The sequence below is a fragment of the Marmota flaviventris genome, chromosome X (genome assembly GCF_047511675.1).
Source record: "Marmota flaviventris isolate mMarFla1 chromosome X, mMarFla1.hap1, whole genome shotgun sequence".
Lineage (NCBI taxonomy): Eukaryota > Metazoa > Chordata > Mammalia > Rodentia > Sciuridae > Marmota > Marmota flaviventris.
Window position 1 is genome coordinate 13,665,649 of NC_092518.1, and position 27,528 is coordinate 13,693,176.

Here is a 27,528-nt window from a genome sequence, read left to right on the forward strand (position 1 = left end):
GGCAGGACTAAGAGTACCGTAGCACTAGCCTGCACAATACCACCCTTCGGAAGGTAGTGCAGATAGCAAGGAGAAGGTCCCGCCTCCGGGGAGCAGGCACTTTCCCACGCAGGCGCCTTCGGGTCCCCGCCGCCTCAACCTTCCGCCGCGTGGTGACCGGAGGAGCCCACAGCCCCGCCCGTTCTGATGCTGATATTTAACAAGCGGCCTCGAGCCTTCTGGGTGGGCGGGGCAGAACGTCTGGGAGCCGTTCTGGTTGGTTCGCAGACCGGCGCGGCGCCTGACGTCGTTCGGACTCCGTCACGTCGTGTTGCGTTTAAGGCGTGGCGTCGTCTCGGGGCGCTTGAAGGAGACTTGGAGTCGCCGCCGCCGCTGTCGCTGCTCCTGCTCCATGAGGAAGATGCTCGCGGCAGTCTCCCGCGTGTTGGCTGGCGCTGCCCAGAAGCCGGTAAGGCGGCCTGAGCAAGGCCTAGGTGGGGCCGAGACGGGGCTGGAGGAGGGCGAACTGGACCTCCAGGCGCCCGGCTGTTCGTCGTTTGGGGCCCGGCGCCGGAAGGGGGACACGAGGGGAACCGAGGACCTTTGTTTTGACTCCTTGCGGTACCTTCTGCTCCGGGGCCCGGGATGAGAGGCGTGGAGCAGGTGCCCCGCCTGCGGCGCGGGGTAGGGAGAAGGGATTCTCGTGGAGTTTGGCTGCACCTCCTCTCCCGCTCCCCCCTCGGCCCGGCTCCGCCGGCCGAGCAGGAGGAGTGCTGGAGGATTGCCAGCCCCTGTTTACAGGACATGGAAATGGGGAGCCTAGGACTTCTGGTCGCCAGTTGATTCCACTCATGTCAAGTTTTAGTAATTTCATTGTTCTTGATCGATAGGCTGTGTAGTGCGTAATAGTAAAGAGCTTGGAATGCGGAGACTTGAGTTGTTCGGTTCGAATATCGTTCTCACCGTTTACTAACTCTTGTGACCTTAGGGAAGCACAAAAAACTTTTTTTTTCTCCCCCGACGTCCTGGTGGCTGGTTTCTTTATTTAAAAAGGAGATAATAAGAGTCTTTTCCCCATAGTGAATCTCACCAGCGTGTACATCCACAAGACTAGCATCCTAATTAGAATATGATATATTCCATGCTTGTATAATTATATCAAAATGGATTTTACTGTCATGAATAACTAAAAAGAACGACAACAAAAGAGTACTTTCCTCGTGGGGTCATTGGGAGGATTCAAGGAATGAACCTTGCCTAAACCTTTCCGAATAGTGTCTGGCACATATGTGTTGAATACAGTTGTTATTTTATGGAGTGCCCAATTTGGTATACATTTGTTAGACACATGCACTCGGCTCTGATGAGGGTTCAAACAGGGTCAGACTCGCCAAAAACAAATTTTCCTCCCTTTCTCTCTACGTTGGAGCTTTTCTTGGCAGTTACTTGAGAGCAGTCAGGGAGAGCCCAGAGAGGAAACTGCCTTTACCCTTAAACACACAGAGGCTTAGAGTAAAAGTAGCTAAGAAAACAGAAGTGATCTTAAGAGGGTAGGTGTTAAGGTTAAGACTATTTATGGCCCCAGCTTTTACATGTTCCTCATACCTAAGCTTCTAGCGTTTTGACCCTTAGGCAAAGTAAGATAGTGTTTGTTGATATAACTGTCCCAAGCTTTGACTTGTAATTCTGGTTCTAGTAATTTCCCCAGGACTAAATGCTGCTCTGGGCCTTATGGGCAAAGATTTCAAAATGTAGGAAGTGGGCTGCTCTAGGAATCCCATTGAGAAATGACAAAACACGATTTGATTAACCCATTAAGTCCCAGGTTTTCAGGTCTGAGATTATTTCAACAAAATTGACACAGGTGCATTAAAATAGGTTGAATATCAATCTAGAGATTATACATATTGTTAACATAATTGTTATATTTTAATATGATCTTATTATGTAGCTATATATTGCATACTATATTTTTATAAGTGTTCCACAATTGGGCTGATGGGACAAAATGAGTTAATCAGATACTGTATTAGCATTTGAATTGTAACTGGAAGCCCACCTTCCTGTTAATGTTATGTGTGATATATTCAGTGTTTATTGATATTTTTGTTGTTGTTCTAATTAGTTATACATGACAGTAGAATGCATTTTGACATATCATACATAAATGGAGTATAACTTCTCATTCTTCTGGTTGTACATGATGTAGAATCACACCGGTCAAGTAATCATATATGTATATAGAGTAATAATGTCAGATTCATTCTACTATCCTTCCTACTTCCATACCCTCACAATAACCCCATGATAACCTTCTTAAAAGGTTTTAAGAAGTTGAATTGGAACTTCAAACTAATAAATGCTAAATTTCATACCTTTCTACAAGAGTTTCTGCTTTTAAGAAGTGTCATCTTCTTTGGGGATATCTGTTGATAGAGGGCAATACTAGTAGTAGAAGCTCAGAAATATCCTTAACTCTTTGCTGTTAGATGCTTGATGGAGGTTTAGTATTCTGAAAGTAAAATTTATTGTTTCTCTTATTTGCAGGTTTTTTCTCCTAAACTTAGAGTAAGAAAGTTTAATTCCAGAGATGAAGTCACCTTAGAAAGTGCTCAGTTATCTTCCCATTTGGTGGTGTCAACTCTTCAGATAATTAGTTTTCTCTGTTAGTTGTACTTGTCCTGCGCTGATTAATTAGGAACCATTCCTAGAGCTTCTAAATTTAGCAAGAACTAAAAGTTTTGCCCTTATCTTTTTAAAGGTTAGAGCAATAAATTCTTACTGTGTAGGCTTTTATTACATTTTGTAATTCTTCATATGAGTGAATGTCTTTTTCATTTCAGTATAAATAATACAAAATAGATTAAGGTTTACTTTTTTATATTATACATGTAAGAAGCCTTTCCCCCACAAAGAACTGACAAATGGTAAGTAGTGGCTTGTCCAAATTCGGCAAACTTGTGTAACTAGAGTCATATCATCTACCCCTTGAAGGGAAGGAGAAAGGTTAGGCAATTGATATGATAGCTGTGACACTCTGCCTAAAACTAATTCCCTTGTCTTCCCTCCCAGGACTCTGCATGTTTCTTTCATCTTTTCACTTTTTCTTCTCTTTGTTTGCCATTCCCTCTTGAAACAGGGAGCTATGGAGATTTATCTCAGGCTTATAGATTACATTGTCTCATAGTGTTTGGCATGAAACTTTGAAATGAATTAGAAGATCCTGATTTTATTTTTTAATGAGATTGATAGTTGAAGTTATAATTTCCTGAAGAAGATTGAATTGCATTAAATTTTTTATTCTTTGTTTTATTGTTTGCATTTCTGTTTTTTTTTTTTAATCAGGGATTAAACTCAGGGGCACTTGACCACTGAGCCACAACCCCAGCCCTATTTTGTATTTTACTTAGAGACAGAGACGGGGTCTTACTGAGTTGCTTAGGGCCTCGATATTGCTGGCTTTGAACTTGTGATTCTCCTGTCTCAGCCTCCCGAGCTGCTGGGATTACAGGTGTGCATTGTGAGATGTATATTACCAACATTCTTTTGGCTTCTTGAGAAGTAGGAAACATTTTTAATTTACACTGGTAGAATCTGAAATTTTTGAACTATATTTCGACCTTCACTTAAATGAATCCTATGCATTTAGGAACTTAGTTTTCATTTTATTGAATAGGTTGGGTCTATGTCAAAGAGGAATCCCTTTAGGGGTTGGGGGTGCAACTCAGTGGAAAGGCATATGCTTGGCATACTTGAGGCCCTGGATTCAATCCCCAGTACCCGCCCCCACCCAAAAAAAGAATCCCATTTAAAAGAGAATATTTTTATGGCTCTCTAGAGAAAATGAATGGTAGTTGTCTTTTAAGAAATCTCAGTTAAGCTGGGGCTGTGGCTCAGCGCTCGCCTAGCACATGCAAGGTTTCGATCCTCAGCATCACATAAAAAATAAATTTAATAAAGATATTGTGTCCAACTACGACTAAAAAAATATTTTAAAAAAAGAAATCTCAGTTAAAAATATGATACACTCACATTTCTGATATGGCTTTTAGCCATATGTTTGCCCCTTTCACCCATTGTATCAGTGGTCCTGCTTATTTTTGAGGTTCTTAGTATTGAAAAAGGGGGATAAATTAGTTTTCTGGCAATTACAGTTTTTGCCCTTCCTGTTCTTTATTTTATGTAGCACAGTTTATCATTTTTCATTGTTTTGACTTTATGATTGAGAAAGAATTTGCTTTTTGTTACCATTGCCACCTGGTTTGATCTCTACTTTTAAATTGTTCCCAAAACTGTAGTTCCTGTAGTTTTATCTGGAGATTTAGTTTTCAATACAATAGATAGTTTTGGCTCTGAAAAATAATTTAATGACCCAAAATCCATATCTGTTTCATGACTGTCAAACATCAACTTTTTTTGCTGCCTCACCCCTCAGCTTTACTTTTTCACTAATTTCTAAATTTTCTTCATTTTGAGATATATTAATGGACTCTACCTCTGTTTAACTGAAGCATTTATTTCTAGTATTTAGAGTTTTTTGTATGTGTCATTGGCCTGTTTGTTTGTTGCTTTATCAGATAGTGGTACAGTAATCCCTCCTTGTCTGTGTTTTTGCTTTCATTGATTTTAGTTATCTGTGGTCAACTGTAGCCTGAAAAAATATTAAACAGAAAGTTCCAAAAATAAGCAGTTCAGAAGTTTTAATCTATGTACCCTTATGAGTAGTATGGTGAAATCTCATGCAGTTCAGGATGTGAATCATCCCTTTGTCCAAGATACACTTAGTATATGCTACATGCCTGTTAGTCACTTAGGAGCCCTCTTGCTTATAAAATCTACTGTCTCACTATTACAGTGCTCTATGTAGGGTTCAGTACTACCTGTGGTTTTAGGCATCTATTCTGGGTCTTGGAATGTGTAACCCCTGCAGATAAGGAGGAACTGCTATATATTGACAAGTAAAAAGATGAGTGGATAATAGCTTTCTGCCTCTTGGCTTGTTCATTTGGAGGTCCACATAGCACATCATTCTTAACTCTTCTTACCAAAAGAAGTCCAGTGCTAGAGTTAGATAGTAAAAAAAACAAATGCTGTATTACATGTCAGGTGTGTGTTTTATGGGATCTGATGAATGTGCTTAAGATCTCCATAAAAAGAATGTATGCTGGTTTACTTGTAAGTGTATGAAAATGTGGTAGAAAGTGGCTGTTTAATATAATACAGTATCTTTGAAATCTAACCTGAATGTTAGCCACCACATAGAATACTTTTGCTGTGAACAGCTCTGTTCCCTTGTAAAAGTAGAAAGAAATCATTACCCCCAAGCGGTGACAGCTACCCAAACATCAAGAAAGAAACACTGTTTTAGAGAACATTTCTCCCTTCTTGGGCCTCAGGAGGAGCCCACCCAAGATTTAGGCTGTGCAAATTATAAAACTGTTGGCTCAAGTCTATTGTTTCTAAGTCAGTGCCTAAATATATCTTTGGTTCCACCTTGTATATTTCTCACTAATGTACTCATTTCATACTTTGAATAGTGCCAATAGTTTTATTTGAAATATAATTTTAACAGTTAACCTCCAGATGAGGATATGAGGTTATGACTTAAAATAGTATAAAGCCCACAGTCTCTTCATTTTGGCCATTAATTTCATTATATTCCCACTGTTTTTTTTTTAAAAACAAAGTGATCAAATGTATGGGTTTGGTTTTTGCCATCTTTCACTTTGTCTTTAGAGAGGGGTATGATCATGTTTGATTGGCCAAAGCATGGATTTATTTTGGAAGATGAGGATACCAGCATAGTGAATAGAATGGAAGAGAAGCCCATGAACATGTTGGGTCCCCTTATATTCCAGACTACATCCTGATAATTGATCAATGATAATGACGACTTTCTAAAATAACTGACACTAAAAAAAGTACTGATTTGTGTATTTTTGTCTTCTAGGCAAGCAGAGTGCTAGTGGCATCCCGTAATTTTGCAAATGATGCTACATTTGAAATTAAGGTAAGAGGTATTTTACTTCGTGATAAGTTTTTCCACAGATATACTCTGATATAGTTTTATACCTTCAGAACATTTTGATACTTATGTTTTTTTGACATTTTCTCCCAAATGTTCCAGAATCAAAGGCTCAGGGAAGTTGGGCAAAAATAAGAATTTATTCTTAGCAGTTTGTTGATGTTTCAGGGAAGGGAGGCTTAAATAATAAAACTTATTTCAAACTTTAGGATGTGACTCAGTAAAACATTCGAATAAGAAGGTTCTTAGATGATTCTTTGAGAATTGATTTTTCAATGTATAACTCAGTTGACGTCTAGGAGTTTTCATTAAAAAAAAAAAATCTTAGAAAAATTTCCTTCCTCCAAAGCCCCATCCCTTTGCCTGGTGTGGCTTATAGATTTAAAGAGTCAGAAATAATATAAAGCATTGATGATATGCTCCTTTGCTGGTTTTTGAGTTCAGTATTATTTGCGACCAAGTTGGATCTTAGAAAGCAGTGTTTGCGATATAGTAACTAGGGGATGACTGCCTTGCTCCATTTCAGAAATGTGACCTTCACCGGCTGGAAGAGGGCCCTCCTGTCACGACAGTGCTCACCAGGGAGGATGGGCTCAAATACTATAGGATGATGCAGACTGTGCGCCGAATGGAGTTAAAGGCTGATCAGCTTTATAAACAGAAAATCATTCGTGGTTTCTGTCACTTGTGTGATGGTCAGGTAAGTGGTAGGTTTCTAATAAAACCATGTTTATTTAGGTAAGGTTCCTATTTTTTGATTTTTCACTTTTTTTTTCCAGAAGGATTTGAAGTTGGTATTTAAAATTAAAAGTAGAATACCAGAACCTGCTGTGAAGCTTAAGTTAAGCATTCATTCACATAAAACATTGCCAATTTCCTGTATGCATTCTTAGAATTTTCCTAATTTAAAACATTCTGACAGGGGCTATAGCTCAGTGGTAGATCACTTGTCTAGCATGTGTGAGGTACTGGGTTCTATCCTCAGTACCTCATACAAAAAATAAATAAAATAAAGGTATTGTTTAAAATAAAACAAAACTTTCTGACATTGCAATCACCTGTACTGTGTATACTCCTAGGAGAAAAGGTTATTTTGTTGGTTTGTTGTTTTGTGGGTTTAGGCCAAAGGTTACAAACTCAAATGTCTATAGGGGCCAGTTAGATAGGATCAATGAATGAAAATGATTGGATATACAAAACATGGGGAATGGTGACAGACCAGGGTTGAATGGGGCAGTATGCCTGTCCAGAAGGGTGCCGTGCTATGGTTTCGGCTAGTTGGTGCCAAATGGAAATAAGGGGCTAAGGCTTCATAGTGTTTTATTTCTCTGAGAAAAAACAAGTCTCAGTTTTCATGTTACATCCCCTCAGTATTTTAACATTCACATCTGACTTAGGATCTTTCATTGTACAGGCATATCTGTGGATTGTTTATGGCTTCTGATTAGGGCCTTACCCTCCACTGTTTTTGAAGGAAAAAAAAAGTCACTTTCTGTAGTTACTAATGAGTTTTAGCCCACATAACATAATGTTTCATAATATTTGGTCTAATAGAAATCTTTTTATCCAGAAATGAGTATGAAGTATCATGTTGGTTTCTTCTTCCTTTAATGCAGGAAGCCTGCTGTGTGGGCCTGGAGGCTGGCATAAATCCCACGGACCACCTCATCACAGCCTACCGGGCTCATGGTTTCACCTTTACTCGAGGCCTTTCTGTCCGAGAAATTCTTGCAGAGCTAACAGGTTTGCTATGGATTTATAGAAGGGAAGATAATGAATTAAATTTTCAGATATTTCACCATTAAGGTGCTAACCATTGTAAGTTAGTGCTAAAACCTTTTTGAATTTAAAATTAAAACCCCCCCAAAATCCTCATCAAAATCCTTTGATGTTTAGGTACATTTGTTGTCCTTGGGAGTAAACTAGCCATTTGTAAAGTCATCTAGTCCCTTAAATGAAAATTTTATAAATCAGAGTGCAGTTATCATCATCAAGCCTGCCAGTAGAAGTAAAGCAGTAATGGTAAAATAAGTTGGGATGAAGCACTCCCTGGTACACGGTGTAGATTCTAGCAATCTTTAATATTCCTATTTTCTTTGTCCCTTTGACTCTTGAACTGTTTAGTTTACCAATGTAGAAAAGTCAGGAGATACATTTTGACTGGCCAAAAAAGAAGTCCTGACTACTATACTGAACATCTGAAGGCAACTAAATGATTAGAGAACAGGTGTGATTGGAATGAATGGTCAAAGACATGGAATTAGTCTGAACTTCCTTATCAAAGGGCAGGGAGACAAGGAGGAACATGTTTACATGGAGGGACAGAGGCTTTTGGGGATTGAACTGGTCTCAGAGTAAAGACTTGGGTGTGGTTTTATGACTTTGTTTTTTCATGAGTGTGTGTTCTGCCCTTTCTAGGACGAAGAGGAGGCTGTGCTAAAGGGAAAGGAGGATCGATGCACATGTATGCCAAGAACTTCTATGGGGGCAATGGCATTGTCGGAGCTCAGGTAGTCAAAGATGAGGATCGTGTGCTTTTGTAGATATGGTCCTGGCCATGTCTTCAGAAACTTTTGACACCCCAGAGAACTTCTCTCTGAAGGATTTTAGTACTGTGGGGGCTTGGTTTGCTTTTAAATCCCTATTGCTTCTTAAGTTGCCATTTGAACAATTAATAAGTAGATTTGGATAGTGATTTAAAATTTATTCATTTTTATGTTTAACAAGTAGGCAAAGAGCCTCTAGCAGAACTATCCCTTCACTTTCCTCTATATTTCAGCACATTAATTACTTCATCACATCAACTTCACCTGCCTCTGCCTTGTCCTAGCTCCTAACACTAAAAGAGGTGGGCAGTCAGGATTTTAGGGGCCTACTAATGATCCAAAGCCAGCCTCTATCAGTAGGGAGTCCTTGCCCTCATCAGTTATTGAATGATGAAAAATTAATAGCATGCAATATACCTAATAGAGTAAGATTCTGTTACATATATTTTAAACCTATGTTTCATTTTTTAATTCTTTACGGTTAGTAGTTGAATCTTTTAAAATTTATTTTTATTGTAGTTGAATACAATACCTTTATTTATTTATTTTTATGTGGTGCTGAGGATTGAACCCAGGGCCTCACACGTGCTGGGCGAATGCTCTACCACTGAGCTACAACCCCAGCCCAGTAGTTGAATCTTTAAATACAGATAAGTCATTGCCTACTGGCCAAAATAGAATATGCTATATATCAGGGTGGGTGAACCAGAGACAGGGTTGGGGTAGGAATAGTGTGTAGCAATAGTGTTATTTCTGTCTCAAATTCTGTCCAGGAGTTAAAATTTAGAGCATTACTCCTCTCATGGATTTCTGTGGTTCCTTTCTTGGTCATCCTTAATGTTATTAGGTGCCCCTGGGAGCTGGGATTGCTCTGGCCTGCAAGTACAATGGAAAAGATGAGGTCTGTTTGACTTTATATGGTGATGGTGCTGCTAACCAGGTATGTGTCTATTAACTTTGTAACAACAATTAGTTTCGGTTCCAAAGTATTGAATGTTCAAAGTTGAGCTTGTAAAGAAATAGTATATGGCTTATTGGTTAAAATAGTATTTCATATGTCAAATTAGCCTTTGATTTTCTGACCAAGATAAGAGATTTACTCCTGGGCACATTTTACCCCAAACCTTACAGGGGCACTTCTTGTGAAGGAGCTCTTCTATGCTGTACATTAGTGCTTCTCAAATGTTCTGTGGTGACGGGCTGGGTATTATAGATGCTGTTTCACTCTGGTTATCCAGTGGGTTGTATAGATTAACAAAGCATAAAACTAGGTAGTTTTTACATGTTGATCTTTCCAGTGTATTCTGTACTAGTAGTGAGGCCCCAGAGAAACAAGTAATGGTATTTTCTCCCCTTAGTTGCAAGAGTATGATGCCTGCCGCTTTTCCCCACCATCCCAACACACACACACACACACACACACACACACACACACACACACACCCTCACCACCAGAAACTTGGTTTTAGATGATGAGGCTTTTCAGTCTTTATGAAAGCACTGTATGCCAGGCAGAGCAACAACTATTGGGATGATGATGAAGTCTAGAGAAATGAGCAAAATGAAACCATTTCAACTTTTTATAATTACTTACAGGGTCAGATATTTGAAGCTTACAATATGGCAGCATTGTGGAAATTACCTTGTATTTTCATCTGTGAGAATAACCGCTATGGAATGGGAACATCTGTTGAGAGAGCAGCAGCCAGCACTGATTACTACAAAAGAGGCGATTTTATTCCTGGGCTTAGGGTAAGGACATCTGTTTGTAGAGCCAGGGCCACATCCTCTCAGCTAGAGACCCTCATATATACTCTTGGTGATCTTAGACTTTCTTAGATATGAGCAGGTCATATAAAAGTAAAATGGGGGGCTAGAGTGCTTGCCCAGCATGTGTGAAGCCCTGGGTTCTATCCCCAGCACTCTTTAAAGAAAGAAATAGGTAAAATGGGTTTGGACAGTTGGATTTATGTTCTGTTGCTATTAACAGGTGGATGGAATGGATATCCTGTGTGTCCGAGAGGCAACAAGGTTTGCGGCTGCCTATTGTAGATCTGGGAAGGTAAGACTCCCCAATAACTTTGTCTTAGCTAAAAATTTCTTAAGTTAAGATTTCCCATGTGCCTCTGGTAGCTCTCCAGGACTAGTTACTAATTGAAGTATATGAAGTAGAAGCAGAGTCTAGGCAGGTGAATGGAGTCCTATGAATAGCATGGTCTTGGTAGCTCACATCCTGGGAAACATTTTACTTTTCCCCCATTTGAGGTCAGTCTTCTAGTGTTTCCTCAGTATTTCACCTCTGTCTTCCATCATGATGATCTATTTTTGTTTTGGTTAATTGCTCACCCACCCACCCATTAATTATAAGCCCCTTGAGTGACCAGATCAGGGATTGCCACAATGCCCAGCATAGGATTTTGCTTATTAAGTGTGTATAGCTGTGAGAAAGAAAACAATGAAATTGGCCTAAAAAGAGGTTAAAGTACCTTCATTGCTCTCCTTAAATCAGTGTTCCACAGCTGAGAAAGCACAGCCCTATGGTTACCTTTTAGTGGCATGCCATGTGTATATTTGGGCAGTAGTGTAAATCATATGTGAATAGTAATGATGAAAAAGTCAGGATGGAGGGAAAGGAAACTAGGAGGGAGATGAAGTGATGAGCTAGAGGAGGACTAAGGTGAGCAGGACTAAGGTGATAGATTGACTGCAGTGGGCTGAGCAGTCCATATGAAGACTGTAAGACTAGGAGCCAGATCCTCAGGTATGTTTCCCCATCTCTTCCAATTCCTGAGAAGAACATTTGGAGTCCAACCCTGGGTGAAAACATGGTCAGTTCATAGAATATTTTGATTTAACCTGACCAAAGCCTGATCTTGGAACTATGGGAGGGCCTAGAAATCCCCTTTATCACCCCTGGCCCAATGCACTGTGATTCCAAATGACTACAAGATGACATTACTAAAAGACTAAATGAATAAATGCCAAAATGAATCCACCCTCACTTGTCAGTGTTTATAGCCTTGCCAAAGTAGGCTAGTGTAGTATGCGCAAGCTGCTTGGTGTGATGCACAGCTGGGCTAGCCAGACTCCTAGCAGAGTTGCAAGCTTTAGATATCAAAGGTCACTGGTGCCTGCCAGCTTTCTGTTAAACCAGCAAAGTCTAGGTGAAGCTGGATTGGTGGCTGGTCCCTGTAAGAAACACTGCATCATAAAATGAGCAAAGTTGTTTAGGTGCAAGTGGAAATCACTTAATGTCCATGGGCTCTGAGATGTTCAGTGATTGATTAAAAACAAATTGTTGGCAGAGTGCTTTAAGTTCTGTACACTGAGCTATACCCCCAGAGACCAAGTTACTGAGGCTGGCCTCAAGCTTATACAGTCCACACTGTACCTGGCTTTAAGTTCCTATTAAAAATGAGAAGGATGAAATGTGCCATAAATAATAAGAAATCCTTGACAGGTGATTTATAGAAGATTGGATGAGAATATATTGTATGCTGCAAGGGTCTCTGTTTGAGGCTGTGAATTGTTGGCATTACTGGTCCTGGTCCCCTTATCTTACCTAACAATTTATGGGTTCCATTTTAGGGTCCCATCCTGATGGAGCTGCAGACTTACCGTTATCATGGACACAGTATGAGTGACCCTGGAGTCAGGTATAGTCATGGGAGATCTGGGTGTGGTTTTCAAAGAGGATGGGCTTGGATTAGTGCTGCTCACATGAAATTACTTTTGTTGACATCAAGTAGTTATTTGAGTCTTAGTCTGAAAGCAGTACTACTAATAAATTGGTTCCAATATAGAAAGCATTCAGAAAGTCCCTGGATGTTAGCAGGAGCAGTAATTTTTTTTTTAAAGCATATAACTAAATTGTAGAGGGAAATTGTTAGATAAAACAGGTATGATGGGAGAGTAATGTATTTGGAGGCATTTAGCTTATGTAGGCATTATCCCAAATTCACTCATGGCATACTGTACCTGAAGAGAACCAGGATTTGGAAATATTCTGGCTGGGAGGGAGGTGTTCAATAGGTTGAAATATCAAAAGAGCTAGGTTACATTAGGAAGGTGTGAGTTTTCCTTTTTCACTTACTAGATATCTCATATAATTCTGCAGTCACAGACTCAACACAATTAAAAGTCAATTTAGTCAAAGTCTATTGTACAAATTAAGTGTGAATACTTTGATTTTTTTTTTTTTAAAAAGGTAGAACACTTGCTTTTAGTGTTATTTCAGATATATACAAGAATCAGAAAACCTGGTGTCTTTTAAGTAATTGCTGGCCATGCTTTGTTTGCGGTTCTAAGGGAGAAAGGCAAAGTGATTGGCATTGATACCCCAACCCATGTAAAATATAATAGCCTGTTTAGAGCAGAAAAAGCCATCAGGGGAAAAGTTACAACAGGAGACTGCTACTAACCTTTCTATCACCAGAGGGCATAAGTGTCCAACCAACAGCACCACCTCCATATGCTGGGAGGCTCCCAACCCCCGCAGTTGATAGTTGGGATCCTGAGACAGGATCTCAAATATTAACATGCCCTGTATTTGAGGCAGGAGGGCAGCGAATTCACCATGCTTTAAATTTCAAAACAGTGAAGCAGCTAAAAGAGGCTGTAACAACCTATGGTCCTCAAGCACCCTTCACTGTAAGCTTGGTCGAATCCATTAACAACTTGAACATGACACCAGTAGATTGGGCTAATATGTGTAAAGCTGTGCTAAATTGAGGACAATACCTGTTATGGAAGGTTGCCAATGAGGAATTTTGCAAGGAGATGGCTAGGCGAAATGCAGCAGCTGGTTATCCTCAGAGAAATCTAGATATGTTGTTAGGAAAGGGACCTTATGAGGATCAGCAGCAACAAATTGCATATGATCCTGGCGTATACGCACAAATTGCTGCAGAGGCGGTTAGGGCATGGAAGACTTTACAAGGACATGGAGGGTTTACAAGGTCAATTATCTAAGGTAATACAAGGAGCTAATGAATCTTATGCTGAATTTGTAGATAGGCAACAGCTACCAGAGTTTTTGGGAATACAGAACAAGCAATGCCATTAATAAAACAACTGGCTTATGACCAAGCGAATCGTTGGTGCAGAGAAATCATTAGACCATGCAAACATGAAGATTTAAACACATATATTAAATTATGTAGAGACATTAATGAACAAGAGCAGGTCGTGGCAGCTGCAGTAAAACAGGCTTTAGATGCCAGAGACATTAATGACAAGGGCAAATTGTGGCAGCTGCAGTAAAACAGGCTTTAGATGCCAGGCCAAGAACATGCTACAATTGCCCCATAGGAGGAGGGTTTAACAAAACTAGGTATCAAAGGAGTAGAATACCGGGTATTTGCCCACGATGCCATAGAGGGAGACATTGGGCTAATGAATGCCGCAGTCTGGCTGGGCACAATTCAGGAGCCATTTGTCAAAAGAAACTAACTTTATTTTTAGAACCACACACGCCAAACAAAACAGCTCCTCAGGAAAAACCCTCAGAGCCCAACTGCCACCACCGGCTTCCCACAAGCCTCTCAACCTCCCCCACTCCTCCTGCTCTTGAGGCCGATTGGCTGGGTTGCATGGGCGGAGCCAAAAAGTCCCCCAATGAGCAGCTCCGTGGTCTGAAAGGGCAGGGAAACAGCCCAATGAGCATCACCGCAGAGGAGCCAATCAGCTAGAAGTTGCTGGGGCCGCTGTGAGCCAATCATCAGCTGGCAGTCTGAAAGTTTGCTGGGACCCCTTCGGCTGTGGCTCTCAACATCTCCCCCTCTCTGTTTAAACCCAACCCATGTAAAATATAATAGCCTAAAGGAGTGGGACAGGTGACACTTCTTTTGTACTCTTTTAGATCAAAGAAGCAAAACAGAACTTGGTCCCCATTGTGAGAATGCCAGAGAAGCCCTATGAGTTTCAGCATACTGTTTTGCTATAGAAGATAGAAGCAGCTCTTACAGGCTGCTTTCTTGTGTTTTGGAAGTATAACTCTGCTCTTCTCACAGTAACATTAGTGTTGATGTGTCCCTTCCTCTCAGGAATGTACTCAGACTTCACCTAGCTATCTGCCCCACTGGAACTGTTCTTACATCTATCACTGTGTTTCTTTCCTCATACAGTTACCGCACACGAGAAGAAATTCAGGAAGTAAGAAGTAAGAGTGACCCTATAATGCTTCTTAAGGATAGAATGGTGAACAGCAATCTTGCCAGTGTTGAAGAATTAAAGGTACATTCACTCTTAGTGGTTTAAGTCTGGCTTTAAAGGTGGCTCTCTTTCCTCCCTCCCACAAAAAGTTGCCACCTCTGGGTAACCACAGAGTCTTGATTTGTTCAAGCCTGGGAAAATGATATGACAGGGAATAATTCTGAAATCTCATAGGGCTGTTCTTTATTAAGATTAGGTGGGGTGGGCAGCGAACTAAGTAGTGAAAGTATGATTATCACAGATCATATTGGCAAAAAGCCTTTTTTTGCACTTTCCCCCATAGCACAGTTTGTACAGTCCCTGGATTGTTATCTTCCTGTGGAGATAAACAGGTGCTACCCAAGCTGCTGTTAATTTAAAAATTTCTTGCACTGTAATCCAATGTTTAGGAAATTGATGTTGAAGTAAGGAAAGAAATTGAGGACGCTGCCCAGTTTGCCACAGCTGATCCTGAGCCACCTTTGGAGGAACTAGGCTACCACATCTACAGCAGCGATCCACCTTTTGAAGTGCGTGGTGCCAACCAGTGGATCAAGTTTAAGTCAGTCAGTTAATGGGAGATGTGTGTAATGATGGGCTATTTGTCAGCAACTATAAGGAACAGCGTTGTCAACTTTAATAAATAGCATGTAAATTAAATTGAAGGGAGAGTAAGTGCATGCAGTTTTGTATATTGTTGTGTTAGAAGATGTTGAGTGCTTGAGTGTTTTGTGATTATTATATTATTGTATTACCTATTTCAGATCTACAAGTCTAATAGAGTTTAACCTTCTCCCAAATAGTTGTTTGTCTGGTCACTAGAAGGAAGAACACTTCCTTGTGTACCTGTTCCAACCCTGCCACCTGTTTTGGCTATGCCCTGAGAAGACGCAATTCTGGCATTGCACAGCTAAAGCCATCATTTCTTCATATTTTTTTTATTATTATAACCAGGCAACAGGTGAAAGGCCAAACAACTAGTTTTCTCCATTTACACATCAGTGGTTACAGTCCTATCACATTTAGGTTCTATACTAGTTAATAATGCTTACCCTACAACACCTGTCTCATTTTAAACTACCATTGTATTTAAAATAACAGAATGCTGAGTCTCTTTTTCTGAGATTCTCCTAATACTCTAGGATATCAAAACTAAAGCTCACTATTCACATTACATACAGTTCTATATAATCTTTAAAACATTCATAAATAATAGGTTTTAAAAAATGACACAAAAAAATGACAAACTTCACCAGATTCTTGAATTAATTGAACACATCTTTTTCTTGTGTAAACTGAGCAGAATTTGTGTATACATGTACAGAAGAAGCTTTAACCACAAGCAGGAGGATATGTGCTCACTGTGTCCTCCCAGCTTAGCTGAGTGTGATTAAGCCTAGTCCTCTGTCACTGAGGACTCCTGAGCCTGCCTTCTGTACTGGGAGACTGCGTGCCACAGACGACAGAGGACACCACCACTGTGGAACAAAGGAGTTACCATAAGAAAGGCAAAGTTCCAACTGACAACCCCAAAACTAATCTAAGATTGGCCATCTACTCTTACAAATGCAGTCCCATTTTAATTTAGATAATGAACAAAACCAAAAATATGTTCTCTTCCTGTGTGAATATAATCCTTGAGTGCCAGCAGTGCTAGGACATGGTATTAGAAGTGTGCACAGGAGCGCTGATGGATTGGTGTAGAGGTGGCTATTTTAAATGACATGGGAACAAGACCACGGGAGGGGTTGGGTCTAGTGCACTGGTACCTCATGCCCAGCCCAAACCTGCCAAGATTTTGGAGAGAGAAGAGGTAGTATGTTTTCAAAGACACTGGAAAGGGAATGAATTTCAAAGAGGGGAAGTTACCAGCACTATTGCCTACTTTAATGTATTTACCCAGAAAAGGTTCTAATAAGCCGTTTTGAAGCTCTTACCGTAGTCTAAGGCATCGTAAGTCTTCCTTAGTGATATCGTTAAGAATATCAGAAAGTGTATAATTTTCTTCAACAATCTGAAACAAAGATCAAATACATAAGAAATAAGCAGCTTTTAACAATATCATAGGAATAGTTTTTGGTTATAAATTTACCTTTTCAATTGTATTTGCATCTGTTCCTTGCAGTTGTAGCCAGTCTATAAGCTCTTTATCAGTTCCCTGCCTAGGAGGGGGTGCTAGGTTCTTTGTCATACCTGTAACAATTAGAAATTTGTTTCATTGTATATTAATTGTAACCATAAAACTCTTAAAAAGTAACTATCCATAATATAAAATGTGGTATGAAAAGATGTATTAAACCTGTGTCATTGATCTGCTCTAATATGTTTTATACAATTCCTAGTTCTTAAACTGACTTTCCAGAGAGAACTACCCTTACCTCAGCACCTTAAGTTTGTAATCTGATGTTGTCTTACTTTAAATGTTTAAAAAATGACCTTTCTTCAGGTGCACAGCCCTAACTACACTGAAAATCAGGTGAAATAGGTAGATTTTTACATTACATCGGCGCTTATGTAGACCATACCCCAAGAGGTAGCTATAGCCCACAAAAGGAGAAAGTCAGATATACTGACATATAATTTGGACAGTAAACCACCCTTTTTAGATTTACTTTTGACAAACTCGGTCATGTAACTACTACCACAATTGAGATACAGATATTTCCATTACTCCACAAAGTTCTCATGTGTTCTCGCATAATCCGTCCCCTCTCCTATCCATTCTGATTTGTTTTTTGCCCCTGAAGCTCTCGTCTTTTCCAGAGAACTGTGTGAATGGAATCTGTTCTTTCACTTAGCATACTGCAAGTATCAGCAGTTCCCTTTTTATTACTGAATAGTATTCCAGAATCTACTAGAGTCCTGGTTTAATAGAAGGTAATCTCAAATTTTTTTCAAGGCTGGCTAAAATATTAGGCAGGTTTTTTGGGGGACAGGGGGAGTGGGTAATCAGGGATTGAACTCAGGGATACTCGGCCACTAAGCCACATCCCCAGTCCTATTTTGTATATTTAGAGACAGAGTCTCACTGAATTGAGTTGCTGAGGCTGGTTTGAACTCGTGATCCTCTTGTCTTAGCCCCTGAGCCTCTGGGATTACAGGCGTTCGCCACCGTGCCCAGCTCAGCAGATTTTTAGTTTGTCTTTCTGACACACCTTAGTTAGAGTTACATGAACAATGACTCACCATTATAATTGAATTGTAATTGAAGGTGATATAATTCTTGAGTTTTCTGTTCTAGCGTTTGCCGTAGAAGATTCTGGTACTCTCTCTCTTTTTGGACTAGGTGTTCCAAGAGTCTGGTTTAAAAAAAAAGCATCATTAGCTCAGTACTATCCAATTCAACTCAAACATTTGTTTAACATTAAGAGATTGTTGGGATTATGCCTTTAATTTTTTTTTTTTTTCAGTCAGCTCAGGGGGAAGCAGATTTGTTTCTTCAGAGTTCTGTTAACCAGGTTTCAGCTTATGCAGGGGAACCTACCTTTTCTCATTTAACAACAAAGACCAGCACCTGGAGCGTGGGTACATTTTATATTATTGAACCCTAGCCACCAAGGTATTTTGGAAGAATATCCCAGAGATTCCCTCGCCCCTCCCACCATGCAATAATACAGTGAGTAGCCAGTCATCTATGAAGTTGCTAGCCCTTGATCTTGGACTTCAGCCTCCAGAACTGGGAGAAGTAAATTTGTTGTTTGTAAACCACCAGTTGATAGTATTTTGTAATAGCAGCCTGAACCAGACTTAAACAGTTTTGTCTCAAAGTATATCATGAACTAGAAGTTAATCTGATGTCGATCAGTACAACTAAGCCAGAAGGATTACCTGATTCCTTAAGCTTGTCTCCCTAAGATACAGTAGCTGAAAATAGGTTACCCTCCTTCTTTGGAGGGAGCTGAAGCAAGGGGACAGCTGCTGGCTGAGGAGAGCCAGAGGTCCACAGGGCAGAACTACTAACACTGAATATCTATGCAGAAACCAGGATTGCACAACACTTAGTGGATTAGGTCATTTAGGCCTTAATACCACTCAGAGCTGAAGTATTGAGGCACCGAGTCACTAAATAATTCACCCAGAGTTACAGAAACTGGGCTTTCCCCATCAGGACGGTCTCCCTGGGACAAGAAAGAGTTTGGCACATCTGAGCCTCCAACTTCTGGGTCCTTTCCATGCCAGCTTGGATCATATGCCTGGGAGAAGCGAAGCAGGACTGGTAAACTGGAGCCATGTTTACCTTCTTTTGTTTGCTTATGTACCTAAAACACGAGATTAGTTTTGTTTTAACTGCATGTTCTTTATGTATATTACCCATGCTGGTGAACTAGGGATATAGAACTAAGCTTTATTTGGATTAGTAAAAGTTAATCATTGATGTTTAACTCTGAGAAGTCACTGCAACAATGTGTAAACAGATGAGAACACAGGTACCCCTGGATGATTCAGTGACAAAATGGCATGGGGAGAGGCAAACACTCCTGCCCCAGCAAGGAGTAAATTTTTCTAGTGAGGAATTCCAACCCCCTACCCCTGGCCTTGCCTATATCTTTGTCAAGCAGTCTTCTTCCTACCAAAGTGAAGGAGACAATTTTAGCCCGTGCTTGGTCCCCTTCAGTGCAAAGCGTTTTCAGGCCTGTCATTGGGACAGACTAGTTATCTCCAGTCACATCACAGACCATCCTGCTACAGCTCTGCCCAACTGCTGCATGGTCAAGGCATTTGCCACAGGATGGGCAGGCTGCCCAAGAGCCGCTTTGTTAGCCATTCACATTAATGTGCTGAATGCTAATTCCTGAGTCTACTAAGAATAGAAAATAATGGCATGACTGAACAGTGGAGAGGAATGACCTTTGATCCCACATATAACTGAATTGGGAAAAAAAGTTTTGAAGAACACCAAGTTTTACTACCAATTTCATGTTTGTCATCTTCTTAAAATTTTGCCACCACTACTATTTACTTAAGATTTCAGGTCTGTTAAAGAAATGTCTAGAAATTAAACCTGAAATATCCTGGGGGTTTGCACAATTTTTCATCCAAAGTATATACATCCAGCACCTTCTCTCCCAATAACAGTTTGCCATAGCTGTAGATTCTAATTGTTTTAAAAGCTCATTGATTTTTGCATTTTGATTTTGATTGATGTGAATCTTCAAAATAAAGAGGAATCAGTTTGTTCATTTAACAAATGCTTATGAAACACCTGTTGGATACCAGGAAGTAAACAAAATAGACCTGGGCATTGGGGGAACATTATGATGATGCCAGGGTACCCTGGTTGGGAAGGCAGTTCATTGATACCTGCCTGGGGAACGTGACAAATTACCAGGAAGACACGAGAGGGCAGACTTCCTTGGGATCAGAGTCCATCATCCATAACGAAGTGCAAACACCCCCAAACTCTGCTACTACAGATGTCTACTGAGCATGCCAGGCCATGTGCCATGCCAGGATCCCATCTTGGTAAAGATACAGAAAAGAGTTAAGGTACTGCTGTCTTTAGTATGGCAAAGTTCCCTGTGGCCTGTGACAAGGCCCTATACTTATTCCTAATATTAAAGGAAGGCATTCTAGTTCCTCAGCTGAAACTGCACATAAAACCTTGCCCAGTTCATTGATGGTAAAGATGTGAGGCCCCAAACAACTCAATTCATTCCAGACTGAGGGCCTGGAAGGTCATCACCTGTTGCTCTCCTGCCTGAGCTTGCTCAGCTGGAGGCTCAGGAGCTGCTGGTGGGGCTGGGCCTCCTCGGCAACAGCTGCACTAGGTCTTCTCCCTCCCGATGCCACATGTGCTTCGCTTCCAGGCAGGTCTACTAAGGGATAGTCGTCTTCCACTTCATCTGTGTCCTTATCTACCCCTTCGGTCTCAGACGTAGGCTCAAAGTGAGCTCGGAGCTCTGTGAAATCATAGACCATGGTTATCATGGCATTTAGCTCACGTCCTGTGCCACCAAATGAGGCTACTCAAGGGGAGCGTGCTAGCTTTATAAAAGGAGAGAAGACAATTCTGTTTGGTTCCCTGCACCATAAAAATGATCCCTCCCAGTTTACACAAAGATGTAAGGAGGTTAGTCAAGGAGGCTTTACAAAGATACAACCAGGTGAATACTTGCTTAGAGCAGGAACATGGGGTTCACATGCCCCTCCTGCCAGTTGAGCGTAGGCTACAGAGCATTCAGGAGAGCAGACAGAAGATGAACAGTAAAGTCCCAGAGTAAAGAGAGGAAGAGGCCAGGTCCATAGAACCCTTCTAAAGCCTCCCATTACAGGAAGAAGTAACACAGAAGGGGAAGTGACTTTGCCATGAAGTTGCTCTAACATTTCCAGAAATAAGTCTACAACAGCCCAAAACTGGGCTGGGGGCATAGCTCAATAGCTCAGGTAGAAGGCATGCTTGATAGGAATGGGGCCTTGGGTTTGATCCCCAGCAGGGGGGAAAAACACCCCAAATTCCTATAGCTACTAGAAGATAATTCAGAGAGAGGAAAAAGAAATGGAGCCGTTTTCTTTTCAACTATCTAGCAAGCATTTGTGAGCACACACACTGAAATGGGTACCATAGCACTGGAAGATCCCTGCCTTTTTACATGATGCATTTGTAAGTAGTCACTTTCATTACACTCAGGGGACACATAAGTAAGTACCATATGTTCTTATCATAGACTGTTCAACTTTGATGGGATCTATGACAGCATTCACTTTACTGCAGGATTGTATAAAGCCAACAGGGGAAAAAAATGATTGTTGAATGCAGAGAATAATTCTGGTCTTTGTTAAACCCTGATGCTGACCTTGACCTCAGAGGGCACTTACCTGGGATAAGAATGGTGATCGCAGCTTGCACTGCTCTGCGGATGATGTTATCCATTGCAAACATCCAGTGGGGCCTAATTAAGTGGTTCCTCAAAATTTTATTTACCTAAAAATCACAAAAATCCAGATTTCTAGTCTGTTGTGCTTTAAGAAAGTCAAGTTCTAATTCTAATTTGCCTTTACTCTGAGATTGAGTATTGGCAATGCTGCCATGGAGCTTTGTCTGACACATTTCTTTTGAACCCAGTCTTCCTCTAGGCTGCCCTAAGTCACGTTGGAGTCTAGAAGATGTGTACAGCAATGGGATTGACATCACAGGACCTCTTCATTGTTTATTCAACAAGCATTTATTGAACACCTAGGAAATGACAGATTGCACTGGGGGCTGGGGACACGAAGATGAACCAGATAGTCTCGGGCCTGAAAGAACTCATATCTGTTTGGGCAGACACATAAGCTTAAAGTCTACACCTACTTGCTGCCAGATGCCATATGCTCCTAAATCGTATTATGTTCTCTATGGCCAAAGGCAATCAGCCCACTCACTCAGGTGACATTTCCTATACCTACCTACATCTTCAGTGTTTAGGAGGAGCTGCTAAATTTCAGCATTCAGGTGTAAATAGATGAGAAGAAATGGGGGCTATGGGAGAAGATGGTGATTATCATGTTCTCCAGGGTCAGATGGAACACTTACAGCATCCTGAAATCCAAACAGTACCAGGTGAATCTGATTGATGGATGAGCTGTCAAAATCCAGGTCCACCTTCAACTTTGATATTGTGGATGCCATCACCCTGTGCTCTGGGGAGCGAATGAAGTCTCTCAAGATCCCGATTATTTGCTTGATATGACCAACTGAGAGATGCAACTCCTCTGAGCTCTGACCACACATACACACAAACATATGAATCATTTTCATTGAATGAGTAAGGGAAGGGGGATAGGAAATTCAAAATGTATTGTGGGAAACTAGACTGCCCATTTGCTAACAGAATTGTGGAATCCCTTGGGGAAGAAGGAGCCTTTGTTCTTAGAATTCCCTCTATATCCTTCCTGGGGGCGGGGGGGGGGGGGTCCCTCTGGCATGCACACATCCTCACCATTAAGTCCCACTGAATGATTCTACCTCCTGTTTGACCCCTCATCAAAAGGCCTAGTTTACAGTGTGGCAGTGACCTCTTCCTAAAAGGACCTTCCCCATCCAAAATAAAGATAGGGGGATCAGTATACTACTGCTGTGTCCTAGTTAAAACTCAAATCTTTTCATCCATAACCATTCTCCATAAAGTGGCTGTTCTCCCAGATTCTGAAGGCAGCTTTAGCATGTCCTACAGCTGGGGGTTAACTCCACCCTAGGCCTCAAAACCAAGATGATAAGAGGCCAGAGGCTGGAAGCCCTTCAGCTTCCTGGTGTTTCTGCTGTCATGTGGCTCTTTCTCCACCAGGTGGTAGCACCACCCCGCAAATGCCTAGAAGCACTGCAGTGATCTGCAAATTCATGTTTTAGCGGAGTTTTTTCTTTGTATATTCTTTTGTTTTGTTGGGGAAGGGAAGGATGTTAGGAAATACTTATGGTGCTCACTCTAACTATGCAAATGTTCCAGGCTACAGAGAGGAGTGGTTCCTGTTCAAACCTGTCCTGGGACTTGGACCCAGGTGGGGTGGGATTAGATTAGCAGATGCCATTCCTAGTACCTGGGTCACACACTCCTGCAAGTTAGAAACCACCTGATTCTGCTCTTCCCAAAGGATTTTGTACAAGATGGCACGGCGCTCACTGTCCTTGCGCAGCAGAAAGAGGCCCTGGTCCCTGTCGTCTGGGGACAAAGGTGCGTTCCGGTCTTCTGAGGCTGAGCTCTCGTCTGGAACGCTGCAGACGAAACACATGTGACAATCCTGTGTTTGTCCCAGAACACTATCACCAGGAAGTGTACCACCATATGCTGTGGGGGCGGGGCTAAGAGGAATACACTGCAGTCCCCTGGCTCAAGAAGAGGAAGCTGCAGGGAACAAGGCTGAAGGAGGAGGGAGGCCATGTCCCCCCCTCCCCTTTGCTTCCCCCATAGTAGCCAAGTTTGGGGGAAGAAGGGGGAAAAGAAGTGGGGTTGAGCGGGGGGAAAAGCAGAGGAAGGGAGAGGAAAGAGGGGGAGTAGAAGGGAAGGCAAGTTGAGAGAGGGAAGGGGGAGAGAATAAGGGGGTATGTGGGAGGGGGAAACAGGGAAAAATGAGGGGAAGAAGAGACAGGAGAGGGAAGTGCAGAGGAGGAAGGAAATAAGACAGTGGAACAGAGAGGGCAGGAGAGTAAGCAAAGCGCTCTCCTGGCTTGTCCCCAGACATTCTGCTGCCCTGCAGGAAAGCAAAAGCCCTTCCCAGCCCTCTGGTTATGACCCAGCAAGTATTGCATCACTGAGGAACACCAGCACCCCTCACAGGACCACAACAGGGGGACAAGGGAAACGGGCAGTACCTGAGAAAGTGACTGAGCTGGTGCTTGGGCACCTGTGTCCTCTCAAAGAATGTATCAGGCTGGGCATCAGAGTCTGGGGAGATGGAGCCATGCTCGCTGCTGCTACTGCCCAGAGGTTCCCCTGGTGACGGCAGGGCCAGGGCACTGGTGACAATGCGGGTTCCTTCTGTGGGGGACAGCCAGACAGGGAATGGAGAGGCTCAGAGAAGGACCAGGTGGAGGTTGAGCTTCTGGCAGCCTCTCAGACCCAGGTGCCCACCTGAGGGCTTGCTAAGCCTGCACAGCTCTGACTTAGGTGGTGTGAACAGTCACCTGAGACCATGGTGAGAAATGTAGGTCTGAGATGGGCCTCATCATAAACAGGTGGTCTAGGGTCACATTCTATGGAGCAAGTTTAGAGTCATTCTGCCATGCCTTCTGATTCCATCCACCCCAGAGGGAAGATGGCAAATCGCTTCCTTTTCACAGGCTGCTCTTTGTCACTGCTAGTTACAGGCTACTATTCTAGAAGGTGTCACTGGGCTTTGGTAGCCTGTGGGAAAGCTACCACAGGCAAGCATCCCTAACACACCCTTTATTCAAGGCCAGGATGGCAGGCCAGGCTCCAAAGATGAAACATCAGGCTCTACACTTAGGGGAGACACAAACCCCAGACAGGTACCTCTCATCTCCCACCTCCACACATTCCCAAAAGAAAGACTTCAAGGAAGTTGGGGGAGTGGACCTCAGAGTCACCCTCCAGGCTCCCTGTTCCTGTCAGGAGATGGAGGGATGTTTGCTAGATGGACTTTGACAACCTTCAAACCTACAGCACCATCCCTGCCACTCTTCACATAAATAGGCACAACATGGAAGCTCAATGCTATGGAGAGCTAGCACTCTTTGTAAGCAGCAGAGAAACCCCAGGCCCAGGGCATCTCCCCAGTTGTCCAGGTAGGCCTCACCTGAGGGCTTGAAAGCAATTCGGTTCTTCTTGCCCTTGTTCACCTGCCTTAAGAAACCCTCTCTGAGTAGATCAGTGGCAGTGGCCCGTTTTTGAGGGTCAGGCTCAAAACAGAATAAGATGAAGGTTCTGGCTTCAGTTGAAAGAGCTTCTGGAATCTCAGGGTGGATCTTAAACATTCCCACCTGCATTTAGGGGAGAGGTAATCAATGTGTCAGTGAAGCCTCAGGTGATTTAGGGGAATGAATTTTCAACAGAAAGCTCCTACACCTCCATCCTATGAGGGGCTGGGAATGCCCCAAAGATGCTCAGTTCTGTCCATGCCCCTTTGCAATGCTATGTTCCTGCTCCTCCTATCCACAGGTGGTCTCTATTTCCCTATCCCTGGAGTCTCAGCTGGCCTTTTGAAGGCTATGATATGGCTCAGTGGTAGAGTGCTTGCCTAGCATGGGTGAGGCCCTGGATTTGATCCCCAGCACTGAAAAAATAAAAACAAACAAAAATCAGCTGGCCTTTTGTGACTTTGCTTTCACCAAGAGACTGAGGTGAAAGTTCTATGTGAGGGTTTCATAGCTTAGGCCTTAAGATGTCTTGTAGTCCCTGCCCTGGTCCTCTTGGAGCCCTGAGACCACCACACAGGGAAGGAGTCCAGGATGGACAACTGTGTGGACAGAAGGGTCCAACCCTCACTGCCACACCCTCAGTCACATGCAAAAGAACCTCTCAGAGGATCCTGCCCCAGCCAACTGCCACCTGGATACAACTACAGGTGTGAGCCCAGGCAAGGCCTGCAGAAGAGCCAGCCAACAGTCCACTCACAGAACTGTGAGGAATAACAAGTCACATAGTTATTAGTTACATAGCACAAGAGACTTGAGAGGGAACTGGGCCAAAGCCTGGGGCAGGAGAGCCACATTCTGAGGTTATTCAAAGGCTTCTGCTATCTGTTCCCAAGAGACACCCCCCACACCTCTCAGTCCCTATGCATCCACAGCCCAGGTCCCCATCCTCCAGCTCTAAGCCTAAGCATACAAAACCTGAAGCTGCTAACCTCACAGACAAGTTGTCTAATCATCCACAGCCAAGCCAGGGCCTCCTCCCTAGGGATACAGCAGTTGAGGGAGGTGAACTGCTCCTTCATTTCATAGTTCTTGCTAGAATGGCTGTTTCAGGGCCCACTTTTGGATAGTCAACTGCTATCCTGCCAAAGGTTCCCTGTTTCGGTGACCCATAGGGAAACCAGAGTCAGTTCTCAGCTGTCACATCTCACTATGACATGGAAATGTTTCCGACAAACCTTGAATAACCTCTTCTTGCATAATTGTTCCCATCAGGAGTGGCTCTCTAGTTTTCTTAGGCATTGTCATCTTAAAGTTTACAGCCTTCCCTGTGTCTTTTCCAAGCCCACTCAATCCAGTGGAGGAAGCTGTTCTGTCTTCCCGATCCAAGCTCATGGCCAGCTCCTCAGCAGCCCTGAGGGCTGGCTTGGCCTCCTTTCCTGCACGGCATGTGGGAGCAAAGACCTGGGTGCTGCAGAGCCTTCTGACTTCACCTCCCAAAGGCCCTTGATGAGGTGGACATGTCCCATTCCCAGGACACTGCTACTCGTGGACAGTACACCCTACCACCTTGCAAATACATCACTTATTAGAGTGCTCTGCTATGACTTAAAAGCTCCCTTAAGGGTCCACCAGGGCTATTGTAACAAAGTATCACAAACTGGGGGGCTTAAATACCAGAAATGTATTGTCTTCTAGTTCTGGAATCTGGGAGGCTGAGACCAAGGTCTCCCCCTGAGGCCAGTCTCTCTCTGAAGATGCATCACCCCAACCCCCTGCTTTCACACAGTCTTCTCTCTGTGCATGTCTGTCTTGGAGTCCAAATATCCATCCCTTTTTAATAAGGACACCTGTCATTGCTGCTTTGGGGTCCACTCTGATACCATTTTAATGTGATTTTTTTCTGTGAAAACCCTACTTCCAAATAAGGTCATGTTCTGAGTTTCTGGGGATAAGGACTTCCATATATCATTTTGGGTGACACAATTAAACCCATAACACTCCCCTTGGGGGAAGAATAATTCCCTTTGTTTCAGACACTGCCCAGAAGTTTTTAAAATTTTTGTTGAAGGATTCTACTATCCAAGAAATGAATAACACAGTGGACATTATTTGCTCAATACTAACTTTTTTGTTGGCAACATAAAGTGACTTCATGTGTGACCCAAACAAATCAACATTTTGCAAAGAATTTGTACAGATAATGAGCTAACCAAAAACAGGAGGCAGGAAGAAGATCCTGGGAGTTGTTCATGCCCTGTGGATGAATTGAGAAAGTCACAGCCTTCGGCTGGGTTTCTGGAGTTTTACAGAAAGTCAACAGATCAGAAAACAGACAGACATGGCTCTCCAGTGGGCACCATGTTTTTCCAAGCACCAGCTGCTATTTATTCTAAAGCCTGTGATGGAAGCTGCAGGTGAGATCTTTAACCTCACTGGGGGCCATGAATGGTCACTGATATGCTCAAGAAGGTTGCTGCTATCTTCTAGTCCTTGTG

The 27,528-nt window shown here is 42.4% G+C and overlaps 2 protein-coding genes across 2 annotated transcripts in view; one reads left to right on the forward strand and one right to left on the reverse strand.

Annotated features, from left to right (window-relative positions):
* The first annotated feature begins 325 nt into the window (after positions 1–325).
* On the forward strand, positions 326–17,063 carry Pdha1 (pyruvate dehydrogenase E1 subunit alpha 1). The gene is made up of 11 exons (XM_027927373.3): positions 326–448; positions 5,930–5,989; positions 6,531–6,704; positions 7,621–7,747; positions 8,423–8,514; positions 9,398–9,490; positions 10,147–10,302; positions 10,541–10,612; positions 12,139–12,206; positions 14,676–14,784; positions 15,153–17,063. The coding sequence occupies exons 1-11, from the start codon at positions 392–394 to the stop codon at positions 15,315–15,317; spliced, it is 1,173 nt and encodes a 390-aa protein (XP_027783174.1). The 5' UTR covers positions 326–391; the 3' UTR covers positions 15,318–17,063.
* Positions 15,163–27,528, reverse strand: part of Map3k15 (mitogen-activated protein kinase kinase kinase 15) — a 114,946-nt gene continuing 102,580 nt past the window's right edge. The window contains exons 20-30 of the mRNA XM_027927372.3: positions 24,973–25,156; positions 24,029–24,194; positions 23,257–23,431; positions 22,256–22,441; positions 21,559–21,664; positions 20,539–20,642; positions 20,426–20,487; positions 17,929–18,041; positions 16,835–16,935; positions 16,680–16,756; positions 15,163–16,220 (exon numbers count right to left, since the gene is read on the reverse strand). Of these exons, the coding sequence (XP_027783173.1) occupies positions 16,139–16,220; positions 16,680–16,756; positions 16,835–16,935; positions 17,929–18,041; positions 20,426–20,487; positions 20,539–20,642; positions 21,559–21,664; positions 22,256–22,441; positions 23,257–23,431; positions 24,029–24,194; positions 24,973–25,156 (1,356 nt within the window). The 3' untranslated portion in view covers positions 15,163–16,138. The remainder of the gene's footprint in view (positions 16,221–16,679; positions 16,757–16,834; positions 16,936–17,928; positions 18,042–20,425; positions 20,488–20,538; positions 20,643–21,558; positions 21,665–22,255; positions 22,442–23,256; positions 23,432–24,028; positions 24,195–24,972; positions 25,157–27,528) is intronic.